At 43.8% G+C, this 16,374-nt stretch overlaps 1 protein-coding gene across 2 annotated transcripts in view; it reads left to right on the forward strand.

Moving 5' to 3' along the window:
- The window catches only part of LOC139373524 (semaphorin-4A-like), a 45,028-nt gene extending 32,742 nt beyond the window's left edge, over positions 1-12,286 (forward strand). The window contains exons 6-15 of one of the 2 annotated variants that reach the window (XM_071114134.1): positions 845-950; positions 2,165-2,287; positions 2,812-2,939; positions 3,029-3,210; positions 3,805-3,949; positions 4,440-4,629; positions 4,740-4,855; positions 7,139-7,302; positions 9,887-9,978; positions 10,204-12,286. In XM_071114134.1, coding sequence (XP_070970235.1) covers positions 845-950; positions 2,165-2,287; positions 2,812-2,939; positions 3,029-3,210; positions 3,805-3,949; positions 4,440-4,629; positions 4,740-4,855; positions 7,139-7,302; positions 9,887-9,978; positions 10,204-11,066 — 2,109 coding nt within the window. In that variant the 3' untranslated portion in view covers positions 11,067-12,286. Of the gene's footprint in view, positions 1-844; positions 951-2,164; positions 2,288-2,811; positions 2,940-3,028; positions 3,211-3,804; positions 3,950-4,439; positions 4,630-4,739; positions 4,856-7,138; positions 7,303-9,886; positions 9,979-10,188 lie in introns of both variants that reach the window. The other variant, XM_071114132.1, reaches the window with a different exon arrangement.
- Positions 12,287-16,374: the final 4,088 nt, after the last annotated feature.

The following is a 16,374-nucleotide window of genomic DNA, read 5'->3' on the forward strand; positions in this document are numbered from 1 at the left end:
TATTAAGGACTAATTTATTCCTTGCCACCCATTCTGAAACTAACTGCAGCTTTAAGTGTTGCAGTCATTTCAGTCACTGTTGTAGCTGATGTGTACAGTGTTGTCATCTGCATACATAGACACTGGCTTTACTCAAAGCCAGTGGCATGTCGATACTAAAGATTGAAAAAAGTAAGGGGCCTAGACAGCTGCCCTGGGGAATTCCAGATTCTACCTGGATTATGTTGGAGAGGGTTCCATTGAAGAACACCCTCTGTGTTCTGTTAGACAGGCAACTTTTTATCCACAATATAGCAGGGGGTGTTTTTCCAGCAGCAGACTATGATCGATAATGTTAAAAGCCGCACTGAAGTCCTAACAAAACAGCCCCCACAATCTTTTTTATCATCAATTTCTCTGTCATTTGTGTAAATGCAGTGCTTGTTGAATGTCCTTCTCTATAAGTGTGTTGAAAGTTTGCCATTTTGTTTACTGTGAAATAGCATTGTATTTGGCAAAACTTTTTTTCCTAAAGTTTACCAAGGGTTGGTAACAGGCTGATTGGTCGGCTATTTGAGCCAGTTAAGGGGCCTTTACTGCGGCGGCAGGAAGCCTAGTGGTTAGTGTTGGGCCAGTAACCGAAAGGTTGCTGGATAGACTCCCCAAGCTGACATGGTAAAAATCTGTCTTTCTGCCCCTGAACAAGGCAGTTAACCCACTGCTCCCCAGTAGGCTGTCATTGTAAATAAGAATTTGTTCTTAACAGACTTCCCTAGTTAACTAAAAGTTCACTTACTATTCTTAGGTAGTGGAATTACTTCTGCTTCCTTCCAGGCCTCACTCTACTCTGCTCTCTTCCCTACAGAACTCTGAGACGTTCTCCCTGGTAACAAGCCCCAGCGGAAAGCCAGAGGAGGGCAGAGGTCGCTGCCCCTATGACCCCTACCAACGTAACTCGGCCATCACCGTTGGTAAGAGATGACTCACAGGAAGCGGAGGGTAGTTAAAGAACCACAGGACAGAGCCTTTAGACAAGGAAATGTAATTGGCTATGGGCAATGATGACATCATAGCTTTAAACATTCTCCAGGAAGTGTGCCATTACCAACCAATGATATCAGACATGTTATGGTATACACTCCTTTTAGATCTGAAAGGATTTGATAGGTCTGAGTTGTATGGTGAAAATTTCACCCAACCTATGAGAAGGCAACATCAAGCAATTAAAAACATTGCTTGAAAAAAATAATTCAATCCTTTCAGATCTACAGGAGTGCCTAGGGGGATAGGGATCCATGTGGGATTCTTAGTCTCTTCGATGTCGTCACATTTGTCCCATCTCATTGTAGGGTAGGGGTTACGAGTAGTGTGCGGTGTAGGTGGTGGTAATGTGGTGGCGTTTTAATCTGTGATGGTGTTTGAGAGAGAGGAGCAGCAGATGCTAATATTGCCCATAAACCCTTGGCCTGATGTCTTTACCTTTATGTGGGCGGCATGTGACTGCTAGCAAACATTTACAGAACCTGGTGGAGGGGGTTTATGGGTAAGATATGTATTTACATATGTATCCTGATTAGGCTTATTGGCTACTTCATTGGCCATAATTAACATTTTATGTTTTCGAGATTTCACTGACCAAGAGGGGGATGTTTTAAATATCCCTGGATATGACTTTCATAAATAGTCATTACGCCTGTCACAACAGGTTGTGAGAATCTGTCCCCAGCAAAGCTTGCTGTTATGACAGCTGAGACGTACAATGTAAGGTTAATGGTTAACAATGCACACATCTTGTATTTGGGTCATGTCCCTTGCAATAAATATCACGTCTTGACAGAATCTCTCGTCACCTGCTAAGGCATTGTGTCTTGATGTGCATGGCCATTTCCAGTACATTACATAATGATTACATGCACGGACTGTTCAATAATGATTTTTTTTTCCTCTGACCATGACCTTGTTGTCATCCAAAGCCAGTACATTTCTTTAACTCTCATTTAATAAAGGTACTCTGTTAATGGTGGAGGAATTTTTCAGCTTTGGCTCTTATGTCATTCTCCTGTATGTTTACTCAGATTCACATGCCTTGTACTGGATGACACTCACTGTGTGTGTGTGTGTGTGTGTGTGTGTGTGTGTGTGTGTGTGTGTGTGTGTGTGTGTGTGTGTGTGTGTGTGTGTTCAGATGGAGAGCTGTACACTGGAACAGTAGCGGACTACATGGGAAACCGGCCGGTCATCTCCCGCCACCTCAGCGAGGGCAGCCATGTTGATCTGAAGCTGGATGACACTTTGGGCTGGCTGGAGGGTACGTGTCTGCAACAAACTACTCATGATGTATTACACACATCCCCAAGGCGCTTACATACACTGAGTGTATAAAACATTAGGACGGCCTTCCTAATATTGAGTTGCACCCCCCCCCACATTGTAGAATCTCAAATCTAAATATATTTTGATTTGTTTAACACTTATTTTGGTTACTACATGAGTCCATATGTGTTATTTCATAGTTGTGATGTCTTCACTATTATTCTACAATATAGAAAATAGTAAGAATAAAGAAACCCTGGAATGAGTAGGTGTGTCCACTTTTGACTGGTACTCTACATGTGACCTATTCCACAAAGTACAGCTAAAAGGAAATGTGCATTTTAAAGAGCTACATTTAAGGAAGTAGTTTATAAGTCTGTTGGTGTTGGTTAAGCCTCCTAACCAATACGTCTGGACTGCGTTCAAATGATTCCTTTGTTAATTAATTTGCCTAACAAGCTTTCAGTAACACACTTATCTCTCGATTAGTCTAGCCAATTGTTCAATCTTTTTCTCCAGATCCCACTTTCATCAGCTCCAACTTCGTCCCCAGTGAGGAGAAGATCTATTTCTTCTTCAGCGAGGTGGGCCGGGAGTACGACTTCATCGACAAGTTCACTGTATCTCGCATCGCCCAAGTCTGCACGGTAAGAGATGCATTATTGTGTGGTTGTACTTTGAGTGTGTGCAAGATGCGTGTTTAATAATCCTCTCAACCATTTCCTGTCTGTCCCAGAGTGACATTGGGGGCCAGCGTACCCTGCAGCGACGCTGGACCACCTTTGCCAAAGCCCAGCTCCTGTGCCAGTCTGACAACGAGCTGCCCTATAACGTCATCCAGGACATCGTCACCCTCCCGCCACCTGAGGGCGCCCCAGTGGACGACACTCTCTTCTTCGGCATCTTCAGCTCTCAGTGGTCAGTAGTTTAGACATTCGCTATGAATGGGATTAAGTCATCTGACATCTCCTGTACGAATGGCAACCGTTGTTTCTTGTTAGCAGGTCTTACAGGTCTGTCACCAGATCTCAACCCAATTTAACACTTTCTGGAGCGGTGCCTGAAACTGCATTTTCCACCACATCAACAACAAAACAAAATTATAGAATTTCTTCAGAAAAAATGGTGTCGCATCCCTCTAATAGAATTGTAGAAACTATGCCAATGAGCATTGAAGCTGTTCTGACAGCCCGTGGTGGACAGCACACTATTAAGAATGATGGTGTTACCTGTACCTTGCTAGAGAATGACCAGTCCCGGTCATTTATAGTATAGTATTATGAACTCCAAATTATATTTTAATCCCAGAAAAACATTTGTCAAACAAGAACACCTTTTTTAAAACATTTTTTTTTACTAGTTGGCATGTTGAGGCTTTTTGAAACAAGAAGTGTGTTTGGGCTTTAAAAAATTGCATGACAAGTTCCTTTGCCAAGTTTTTACTTATTTAGCTGCTACCAGATTGTAGCACGGTTGTGACCGCAAGTGTCTTTGATGTTTGTGCACTACTAGGTCAGTGAACTCAGGGCGGTCGGCAGTGTGTGCGTTCCGCCTGGGCGACATCAAAGCAGTTTTTGCAGGCAACTACAAGGTCCTGAATCGGGACACGCTACGGTGGAGCATGCGGGTTCAGGAAAAGGTCGCCAACCCGGGAGAGGTAAGCGGTGTCTCCGTCTCGAATGACAAGAGGTCCCCTGAGGGTCAGCAGAAATAAATTAGCTTGTTAGCAAATTGACTTCTTCAAAGAGATTGGATGAAAGGAAAATATAATTAAGAATTAAAAACTACTTCTGAAGACCCAATGGAACAAAAGCTACTCAGACCAAACAATGCCGGGTGAATGCCTTGTTTATCCTTGCCTAGGTAAATGTTAGTTACGTTTCTGATTTGTTTACACATGGTGTTGTCTCCCTATGATGTGTATTGCATTGAGGATCAATCAGCCATGCCTAAGATCATAAGCGTGGCCTGGTTTGATGTTCAATGAAGAAGAAACTTCCACACATCTAACTTGGCATAACAAATGTGATATCAGAGTTTTACGACTTTAATCTTCTTTTATTTAAGCTTACTTGTTGTGGATGACTCCCACACAGGCCAATTGGCATACAGCTGGATGTAAAATCCCTCTCTCTCCCTCCTCTCAGTGTGGCCTGCACAACGCCTCGGACAACACCCTTCGCTTTGTCAAAGAGAACTTCCTTGCGGACGACAGCGTACACCCTGTGGGGCGGAGCCTGACCATGGTGTCACCTGACCAGCGCTACAGCCACGTGGTCACCCAGCGTGTACAGGCCGCCAACGGCAAGGACTACACCGTCCTCTTCCTGCTCACAGGTATTGGACGTTGTTTTCAACCGGAAACTACCTAAATATCAATGTGTCACTCGGTACATGTATGCACCATTACCGTGTTTAGTCATTTCTGCTCAAATGCTTGCTTTCAGAATCGGGCTACCTCCACAAAGCAGTGCTGCTGGAGAAGGGTGCCCACATCGTTGAGGAGGTCCAGGTCTTCGAGCAGCCTCAGGCCGTGAAGAACCTCCTGCTCTCAATAGCCAAGGTACTTTTCTCGTCATTAGGTATTCGCTATCTCAAGTCAGGTACTCATCCCACTTTACCCTCGCCTCGCTGTCACATTACATTTGAAGTGGCCTCTACACTACAGGGGCCTTCTGGCACTTAACATTAGCACTTCAGCCGCGAACGATGCAAACAGTGAATCCCCCTGTCGCCAAAGCTCTCAGGAGATGTAACCTTGACATTAACTTCACCTGTCACATTCCTGTGTGTGCGCTGGGTTTGTCTGCTCTCGAACCCCACCAATATGCCCAGAGGTCTAAACCAATCACGTCACATCTGCTGGTGACTGACAGGTGGACATGGCCTGGGGAGTGTGTGTGTCACTTAATGGCTACATGCCTTCTGTGAAGTGCGAGATGGTTGGTTAGCAAGGAATAGACACAGTCAATTACACACGCAGAAACTCTGTTAAACATCTTTATTACCACTGCATATAATATTTCAAGGTTTTATCTAACAGCCTTCCTCACAAATAATGAAATGCTGATGACAAATAAAATGTAATTTTTTATCACTGTTTTTTTACTATTGTTAAGTGTACACTGTAGACCATAGTGTAGGCTAAATGAACAGAAGCTGGTAAGGTTTTGCAGGACGGTGTGTCCGAGGCAGGATGACTGTAGAGAAGGCCATGGTATTAGTACCGATAAGCCCGCTCTCTCTCGGATCTGCTGCACAAGAGAGCGAGTGAGAGAAATAAGCTGTAGAGCTGTCTGTCTAGGATGTGTGTTCATGACGCTGTGCTTCAGTGTGACAAATGTATTCAAGTTGTGCATGCGTGTGTGTAGTATGGTTCAGCGTGTGTGTGTGCGCAGTATGGTTCTGGCTCAGCGTGTGTGCGCAGTATGGTTCTGGCTCAGTGTGTGTGCTCAGTATGGTTCTGGATCAGCGCGCCTGTGTGTGTGTGTGTAGTATGGTTCAGCGTGTGTGCGCAGTATGGTTCTGGATCAGCGCGCCTGTGTGTGTGTGTAGTATGGTTCAGTGTGTGTGTGCAGTATGGTTCTGGTTCACCATGCATGTGTTGTCTGTTGAAATCATAATTTATTTATGTAGCTAAGACATAATGTACTGTACATGTCACGTAGGGGTCACAACACACGTCGCAGAGAATCTTTATTCTCTGACTGAACCCGAAATATGGTTATTTAGCAGACACTTTTATCGGTTGAAGAAGTGCTTATATTCAGTACGTGACCTTGAGAGCAACACGCTTCAACCAAGACTGTCAAAATTTGCTTCAATGAATCGTTCTCGTAAATAATACCCAATAAATCAGTTTGTTCCTTTGTTCATGTAAGTGTATACTAATACTAACATGTTTCTATCCCTATGTTGTTTGCCATAGCTGTACACCAGTGGTCACCAACCGGGTTGACTTCCAAAGCATTCCTAGTCGAACACCAAGCATTTCTGTAAAAACCAATAGTCTTGCTTTCCAAAAAAACTAAATTATTATTATTATAATTTTTTTTTTGTGCTGTTGGTGGTAGGTGCACTTCAATCAGCAGCCCTAACGCCGGGAAGGAAAAGGTTCCCATTTTGAAGCATTTTATGTGTCTGACGGGAGATCTCCGCCTACCCGGCAGGCCCAGAGAACAAATCAATTGCACTTATAGGCCTACCGTTGGCCAATCAGATAGCTCAGATCAAGCTTTGGACACACAGCAAAATTGATGCTGTGAGATTTCAAAACTTTTAAAATCATGACTAGCTAGAGACTCAGTGAATACAGAAAAAAATCTGCTGTTTTTATAAGTAATAAAATATATAAGCCCCGCCCAAAAAAAACATTCTTTCTACTGCAGCTGCAATCAATGAGTACAGCAAAGTGCTCCGATAAGCTTGCCTTGTTAATATTAGCGGCTTGTCTTTGTTAAAATCGAGGAATATGTAACTTTCTCTGGTCATAGGTGTAACACGAAATGCTGCTCGAGGCAAGAAAAGAATGCAGTGCGACTTTAGTTTCGCCATCAGCTGGAAGACTGTCCCCTTTTCTCAGCGGAGGAAGGGAGAGTGGAGGGAAGGTGAGTCCCGTGAGAGGCAGCCTCATCGCTGCTCCCTCCCTCCCTACCTATAGACTGACCATTCGATGCAGGCTATTAAATCCAGTAAAATAAAAATTAACGTTAAAAATATAAACCAATCTGGGCGGTAGATCTCGGCTTGCTTTTGGACGCAAAACTCAGAAAAGGTTGGTGACCTCTGCTGTACACTAACATTAGCGACTTAGCACTAATGCTATCCTTCACCCCACCCCCCACAGGGTGTGGTGTTTGTGGGCTCATCCGAAGGCGTTGTGAGGGTCCCGGCCTCCAACTGCTCCTACTACAGGAGCTGTGCCGAGTGTGTGCTGTCCCGGGATCCTTTCTGTGGCTGGGACCCCTCCGTCAAAGTCTGTACCCACGCCACCAGCATCAAGGGCAACGTGTGAGTGTCACACCCCGTCACGTTCCATTACAACCACTCCACCCAGCAGCTAAAACACCAATACACTGTAGGATTTGTAGAATGTACCATGGCAAGCGTAATATACAACTTGCGTAGAGCCGGGTGTAAGGAATTACTTTTGGATAAAGGCTGTGGCATTTTAGATTTGGTGGAATTCATTTATTTCCTTCAGGGCTGGATTCCCTGACGCACAAGTACAGGAGTAGGATTAATATTTCTCGAAAACCGGCACATACTATTTAAGAAAAAACAGAATATTTATTTAGGGTAAGGTAAAAGGACAAGGTAAAAAAATCTGTCCTTCTGCCCCTGAACAAGGCAGTTCAGTTCAAGGCAGAATTTGTTCTTAACTGACTTTCCTAGTTAAATAACGGTTAAATAAAAAATTAAATAGACAAACATTGGCAGTAGAATGGCCTTGGGCGTAGTGACTTTCAATGTGGCACTGTCAGTTCGTCAAATTTCTGCCCTGCTAGAGCTGCCCCGGTCAACTGTAAGTGCTGTTATTGTGAAGTGGAAACATCTAGGAGCGATAGCGGCTCAGCCGCGAAGTGGTAGGCCACACAAGCTCACAGAACGGAACCGCTGAAGCGCGTAGCGTGTAAAAATGGTCTGACCCCGGTTGCAATACTCACTACCGAGTTCCAAACTTCCTCTGGAAGCAACATCAGCGCAAGAACTGTTCGTCGGGCGCTTCATGAAATGGGTTTCCATGGCCAAGCAGCCGCACACGAGTGGTGTAAAGCTCGCCACCATTGGACACTGGAGCAGTGGAAATGTGTTCTCTGGAGGGATGAATCATGCTTGAACACCTGGCAGTCCGATGGACAAATCTGGGTTTGGTGGATGCCAGGAGAAATGCTATCTGCATGAATGCATATTGCACACTGTAAAGTTTGGAGGAGGATTAATGGTCTGGGGATGTTTTTCATGGTTCGGGCTAGGCCCCTTAGTTCCAGTGAAGGGAAATCTTAATGCCTCAGCATACAATTACATTCTAGACGATTCTGTGCTTCCAGCTTTGTGGCAACAGTTTGGGGAAGGCCTTTTCATGGATCAGCATGACAATACCCCATGCACAAAGCGAGGTCCATACAGAAATACTTTGTCAAGATTGGTGTGGAAGAACTTGACTGACTTGCCCAGAGCCCTGACCTCAACCCCATCGAACAACTTTGGAACGCCGAATCGCCCAACATCAGTGCCCGACCTCACTAATGCTCGTGGCTGAATGGAAGCAAGTCCCTGCAGCAATGTTCCAACATCTAGGGGAAAGCCGTCCCAGAAAGGGGTGACCAACTCCATATTAATGCCCATGATTTTGGAATGAGATATTCGACGAGCAGGCGTCCACATGCTTTTGTCTCTTTATTGGGTCATGTGTAATTTATTGGGTCCATTTTATTTTGATGGAGTTAATCAATAAGTAACCATTGCGCTCTACCAGAAGTTTAGTTTGTGTGTAAAACCTGTGGATTCAGATGAGCAAAAAAGTGTAATGGGTCCGCACTCAAAGGGGAGGCAGGGTAGCCTAGTGGTTAGAGCGTTGGACTAGTAACCGAAAGGTTGCAAGTTCAAAACCCCGAGCTGACGAGGTACAAATCTGTCGTTCTGCCCCTGAACAGGCAGTTAACCCACTGTTCCTAGGCCGCCATTGAAAATAAAAATGTGTTCTTAACTGACTTGCCTAGTTAAATAAAGGTACAAATAAATAAATAATAATAAAAGTATCACAAAGCTTAATTCATTTTTTTGTTACTAGATCAGGGATAGTGTACTCAGACGTTTTGGCTTTGCAGCCTTGTTCAGTGTGTAGCTACAAATCTCTTGTACAAAAAAACAGACATTAAAGTTAACCAGAATGTAAACAGGATCTTTGTATGAAGAGACGCACATAATATATCACACAAACTCACATACAGTGCATTCGAAAAGTATTCAGACCCGTTGACTTTTTCCACATTTTGTTACGTTACAGCCTTGCTGAGCGAACAAATTTTTTTTTTCATCGATCTCCACACAATACCCCATAATGACAAAGCCTAAATAGTTTTTTAGAAATCGTTGCAAGTGTATTAAAAATAAAGAACATACCTTATTCACATAAGTATTCAAACCCTTTGCTATGAGACTTGAAATTAAGCTCAGGTGCATCCTGTTTCCATTGATCATTCTCGATCAGCTTTAACATTGCAGATTGTAGCATACATACAACTTGATTGGAGTCCACCTGTAGTAAATTCAATTGATTGGACATGATTTGTAAAGGTACACAAAGTACTGTGTAAACGGTCTGAATACTTATGTAAATGTGATATTTCAGTTTTGTATTTTTTTTATACATTTGCAATTTTCAAAAACCATGTTTTTGGTTTGTCATTATTGGGCATTGTGTGTAGATTGAAAAAAAAAAAAACAATTTTAATCCATTTTAGAATAAGGCTGTAAAGAAGGCAAAATGTGGAGAAAGTCAAGGGGTCTGAATACTCTCCGAATGCACTGTACACACACGTAAAAACAAAAAAAATGCACACACTGACAGCGTTTATCTCCTCTTCTACAGAGGCCAGGATGTGGATGGAGGGAATGTGCAGGAGGCGTGTGCGTCGCCCATGATGCCCAGATCCAGGTTTGGACTGCACAAAGGAAACGCAGGTGAGAATCACTAGTGTAAACAGCCCTCATGCTTACAGGGAACTTTGTAGACAAACATCTCCATGCTTATCCTATTATCTCTCTGCCAGACTAGTCTATAGATGGATACACACTGCATTGTATGTGTGTGGGCTAGCCGCTAACTGCCATAACTAGCATCTGGCTCAATCTGAACTTGGGCCTCAGTCAGTGACTCCTAAATTCTGTTAGACTCCTTTCCCCCAGGCGAGCTGGTGTTGGTGTTCCTGAATGAGGTGGTGCGACTGCAGTGTCCAGAGGCCTCGAGCCTGGCCCACCGCCACTGGGAGCGACCCAACAGCCGCCTCTCCCCGGAGCTCTACCTGCAGCTGGAGGACGGAAGCCTGCACTTCCTGGCCACGCCCACAACCCTGGGCCACTACCTGTGTCTCTCCACAGAGAACGGCTTCCAGCAGAACCTGGCCATCTACCAGGTAAAGCAGAAGAGCATCCCCACCACTCAGGCCACTGCCCCTGGTGTGATGCCCACCTTCCCCCAGAGCCCAGCTCTCCCCCGAACCACCCAGGCTCTCCCCCGAACCACCCAGGCCCTCCCCCGAACCACCCAGGCCAGCTCGGGAGGATGGCTCACCCCGCCCTTGATGTGGCCCAAGCAGACCGAGCCGGAGCCCACTGCGCCGGCAAGTGAGACTCAGGCCACCACAAGGCGGACCAGCAGGAACTTTACCTTCTGGGTGGAGCAGTCGGAGGAGACTGAGGTGAAGTCGCTGGGAGGGGACAAGCTGCAGCTGGCACTGGGGCAAACCTACCTGAAGGAGCTGGTGGTGGTATCTGTACTGCTAGCATGCTGCGTTAGCATCCTGCTAACCATTGCGCTGTATGGCATGAGGCAGCGCTACCGCAGTAGGACGGCTCCCCAAACCAACGCCCCAGGGAGGGACTTGGAAAGGGGTGGCCGTCAGGAGCGGGAGGCCCTCCGGGGGGGTCATTCACCGCACAGCAAAGGCAAGCGGAACGGGCAGGCGGCTCACAATGGCCAAGCCAACGGGGTTGTGTGTAACGGCACGCCTAAGGGCTCCAACGGGCATCTGCCCAACACCCCTATCTGAGCACAGTCGACCGTATTCACACCCTAACTATTGACAGTATCATATCCACTCTTCCTGAGAGAAATTAAGCTTTTACATGGTCGCTCTGAGCCATGGGATTTTACATCAACACGGCTAACTGCAGCACTCTGAATTGTGTGGACTGTCATCGTGGGGAGAAAGACTGTTTGGCCTGATAGACTGTGGTAACTCAACTAAAAGGACACTGTTTTATTCTGGTACGATACCAGCCTGTGTGAATCAAATGGGCAGACTGATAAACATGACTCTCACTGCTCTTATGTAATATTGTGTATTATATTGTGCTGTATATACTTTGGATTTGAGGATCAATCGACCAGACTGTTTTTGTGTATTTAATGAAAGAGCCAAGAAAGCCGATGTATCGAATGTACACGAAGGACTGTCTCTCTACACTGCCACCAAAAAAATTGAATTGGTTCCTAAACAGATTTCTCTTCCACTAACTATTAACTAATGTGTCCACTCAAATCCCAGGCAGTGTGGATGCATATCGCGAAGAACACAAAAACAGCCTTTTCTGTTCGATCAGTGTTTTTTTGTAGCATCAGGTCTACATTGCTAAACTACTTTCTTACTCTGCAGCTTCAGTGAAGGTTACGGAGCACGTTGTACGGTACAAGGCTTTTTCCCCACTCTTATTTCTTTTTTTCCAGTTTATTTTTGTCATTCTATTGAATGTGCTGCCAATGACTTCGTGTTTCCAACTTGCTTTTCTTTTTCCCTCTCACCCAAACGCACATTTTTGGGAAATCCTGCGGTCTGTGAAGCCATGAGAACATGATGTTGATTTGACACTGTAGGCTGATCTCTTCCAGGACAAACCAGATTATTCTGGTGTTTAGAGACTTTTAGTTTTGTTCATGTGTTGTCAGTGTATTACCTGGACAGAAATCTGAAAATCACTTTAAACCTGTGAAATTGCCAAAATTTGCATTTTGGATGAAAACAAACATGTTTTTTTGCTAGACAGCTATTCAGAGACTGAAAACAGATGAACGAACGGTGGTTCATTTTAAGCTGCTTTAGATGATGATGATGAGGAGGAAGAATAATAGTTAAACAAATATGGTACTTATTGTCATTGGTACTGATCAAACCACTTTTTTTTTTTTAAAGTTGTTGTCTTTATTTTTATACAATCGTATCTTACCGTTCTAATGTTGCAAATAAACAGTTCAATTTGTGCAAAACCAAAATCTGTCATTTGTTGAATTTAGGCCTACTGCAGAAAAATCTCATTATTTTAAAGCATTTGAACGCCTCACAGTATTATGTTATTAACGTAAGCTTCGCTGAGTAGGATTTAACAGAAAATGGCTCCAGGCTGTTCTCCATATAAATTGGCCATTGTGCTGTGTTGTGAAACAGTTTTTTTTTCTTCACAAAGATATGCTTGTCTTCTATGAAGATATGTAAGTCTTCATAGTCAAAAGACCGACCGTGTATCAATCTGTGGACCTGTGTAAACGCAGCCTCAGTACCACATGCAAGAAGGTACTTAATGGGCTTGATAGATGGATACATGTTATGGCTTGCTACAATGAACTGATAAGATGACTGGACTCAACATGATCAGATTGATTTTCATCAGTCACTTGATGTAACAGACTTGTAGTCTGTCAACTGAACTGGCTCCATATCCTGTAGGTAGGTAATTTACAAAGTTTTTAAAATGTCTTTTTAAAAGCTCTCCCATTTGTCCACTGGGTGGCGACCACTACACAGAAACAGCCACTGAACTGACACCAGTTTAGCATTAGTCTTGCCATCTATCACAAAGTGTTTCAAACTAGATGTATAGTAGTAGTAGTAGGTAATCTCCAGTAATCTGCACTGACATTAATTAACCATGTATTTTATCATGGAACACCATCAATAGATAGTTATTACCTGGCATCCTTAGTCTGTCTCTCACACACAAGATATCCTTAACTCTGTATACTGTTGTATTTTCACAGGGACACGAGACTGCTGTGAGCACTGGGGTGTTACAATCTATTGTCTAACATAATACCTGAAAATGGATTGTGTAGATTTAGAGAGGCGAGACAATTCACTGTGACCTAAGTAGTTTCAAAAGTTGAATGATCAATTCTTCTATTTATTTGCAGCAAAGCATCGGCCCAACCAAGGCCACTAAGCAAGATGACTTTAGTCTAACCTGCAACAGGCATGCCTGCTGCTAGGCTCAATGTGACAGAGGGTATCATCCCTATTAGTGAGTGGAAAAATTTACGAGGTGTTGACCGAAGAAAGGCGAAACCATACCGTCTGGATTCTGTGTGAGGGCAAGTAGAGATTCTAAAATGGACTGTCCCGAAGAGGAGTATGAGCAGACGGGCTGTCCTCGGGGACTGTTCCCCCTGAAAATTCTGGAATATTTCTGGAGAGATGCATAGGGGACAGGCTCCGTGGATAAGAGTGTAAACACCTAGAAGATATTACATTGTTTGCAGAATGTGCAGTAGAGGCCACAACCCACAAGTTCTCGATCCCAAACACTCGACTCTGGATCTTTACAGAGGAATCCAGTGACTCTTTTTATGCCCGGACCTGAAACAACTATTGGGAAGAACTAGTTCTCATAAAACTTAAAGCATATATTTTGTTCATAAAACAATCTAGTTGTCTTGTGATCATTACAGCAAAAATAACTAACTAGTTCATTATGTCACAGTTTGTATTTTGATGGTTAAACATGGGACATGACATGAGGCTCGAGATGGTGAAGTCAGTAGGTTGGATATATTCAAATGTCAAACCAGACAATTATCAAAGTATGAAATGAAGAGTCACAAACTGGGCAAATTGTGTGGAGACAGCATCCAGTGCTGAATGGCTTCGACTGGACATCTGAATATCTAAATAACGTTAAACAAAAGGATCACAATGGAAATAACTCTAGGCTTTGTGTTTCATTTATTATAATTCTAATGGATGTATTGTACACATGCCAGGACCTCTGCGGCTACGCTACATGTATTTCTTTTTTTGGGGGGAGGGTGTGTGAGTTCACATTACACCTTTTTGGATTCATCATATGGCCATATCCATACCAGACTTGAGTAACACACTTCATTCATTTAAATGAATGGAAAAATTTTAAGTATTCCTGTCATTCCACGAATGAGTTAAATGCACTACATAACCAAAAGAATGTGGACACCTGCTCGTCAAACGTCTCATTCCAAAATAATGGCCATTCATTTGGAGTTGGTCCCCCATTTGCTACTCTATCAGTCTCCACACTTCTGGGAAGGCTTTCCACTAGCCGTTGGAACATTGCTGCGGAGACTTGCTTCCATTTAGCTACAAGAGCATTAGTGAGGTTGGGCAACTAGGCTTGGCTCGCAGTCGGTGTTCCAATTCATCCCAATGGTGTTCGATGTGGTTGAAGTCAGGGCTCTGTGCAGGCCAGTCAAGTTCTTCCACACCGATCTCGACAAACCATTTCTGTATGGACCTCGCTTTGTGCACGATGGCATTGTCATGCTGAAACAGGAAAAGGCCTTCCCCAAACTGTTGCCACAAAGTTGGAAGCACAGACTCGTCTAGAATGTAAACGAATGCTGTCGTGTTAAGATTGCCCTTCACTGGAACTAGCCCGAACCATGAAAAACAGCCCCAGCCCATTCTTCCTCCTCCACCAAACTTTACAGTGGGCACTATGCATTCGAGCAGGTAGCGTTGTCCTGGCGTCCGCCAAACCCAGATTCGTCCATCGGACCACCAGATGGTGAAGCGTGATTCATCATTCCAGAGAATTAGTTTCCACTGCTCCAGAGTCCAATGGCGGCGAGCTTTACACGACGCTTGGCATTGCGCATGGTGATCTTAGGCTTGTGTGTGGCTGCTCGGCCATGGAAACCCATTTCATGAAGCTCCCGACGAACAGTTATTGTGCTGACGTTGCAACCAGAGGCAGTTTGGAACTCGGTAGTGAGTGTTGCAGCCAAGAACAGCACTCGGCGGTCCCATTCTGTGAAAATGTAGCTGGACTCTTACAGTACCTGTCTGTATACATGGATGAATGCTTTACGGCAGACTGGAACCACTTTAACTAATTAAGGTGTCCTGTGTCTTTTCCGATCTTTGTCGATAACGCGTCCTAAATTCAGAGCAGCAATGTTGTTCAGTGCAGTAGCAACACTTTTGCAGTTCTCCATGGCAGACCAATCCGATTTCATCTCTCGGCATATCCAGCCCATCTGTTATTTCAGCCAATCATGGCTAGCAGGGAGGTTTCTGTCTTTTTCCATGGCTAAACCAACTAGGCTCGTAATTTAAAAATGTATTTGTATTTACAGATGACAAACAATTGTTATTAAGGCACATGAAAGAAGGCATTTGTGCCCCAAAACGCATATGGATTTTTTTTTAAATGCCTCTTCTGTGACGTGTGACAATCGCCTAGCTTCTTGAAACGGGTCACATTTGTGTCAGTAAAAAAAATATGAAAATGCACACATTTATTCACACAGGGTATACTTAAAAAACAATTTTAATCTATTTTATAATGTTCAACTTTTCATCATAGCAAAACATGTGCTGATCAGCACATTTCATCTTATGTACCTAGCTAGCTAGGCCTATAATCACTATCTTAGAGGTCCTAATTCTGTGGTGACTATACTGTTAGGTTCATGTATGGGCATCCATAATTAGGCTTTTGAGTAGTGCAAGATCATCACTTCTCTTTGTCTCCCTTTGATTTTTACAAGCCAATAAAGTAAAATTGTCTGTTTTGAATTTTTTTTGCCAGGAAAATGCGGTTAACAGCCGTACTGTCAATGGCTGCAAAGGCTGCCTTCCCTAAAGACTACCGCTACGGCACAAGTCGGCCTTGGACAATAGCAGCTAAGAGATTGAACCCACCAAGCAAGAAGAGGAGAAATGCGTTCATAGAGCCCATAGATTATGAGGACTGGTCTGTTTTCAAAGGGGACACAGTAAGTGGACATGAGACAAAAGGACATTGAAGACCTTTAGGATGTATGATACAGAACACTGATATCGCAGCTATGTTGCAAATTATTTTGCAGAGATACTAGACACAAAGAAACTGTTAACCATGGAGTTCCTTGCTATAAAATCAACACATGAAGGGTAATGATAACGAGATTAATGTAATGTAGGACTGAGAGGGGAGAGTCCCTGTCAAGTTTTATTCAGCCATTAGCCTAACGTTTTTTATTTAACCTTTATTTAACTAGACCAGTCAGTTAAGAACAAGTTCTTATTTTCAATGACGGCCTAGGAACAGTGGGTTAACTGCCTGTTCAGG

This window comes from Oncorhynchus clarkii, chromosome 18 (genome assembly GCF_045791955.1).
Source record: "Oncorhynchus clarkii lewisi isolate Uvic-CL-2024 chromosome 18, UVic_Ocla_1.0, whole genome shotgun sequence".
Taxonomy (NCBI): Eukaryota; Metazoa; Chordata; class Actinopteri; order Salmoniformes; family Salmonidae; genus Oncorhynchus; species Oncorhynchus clarkii.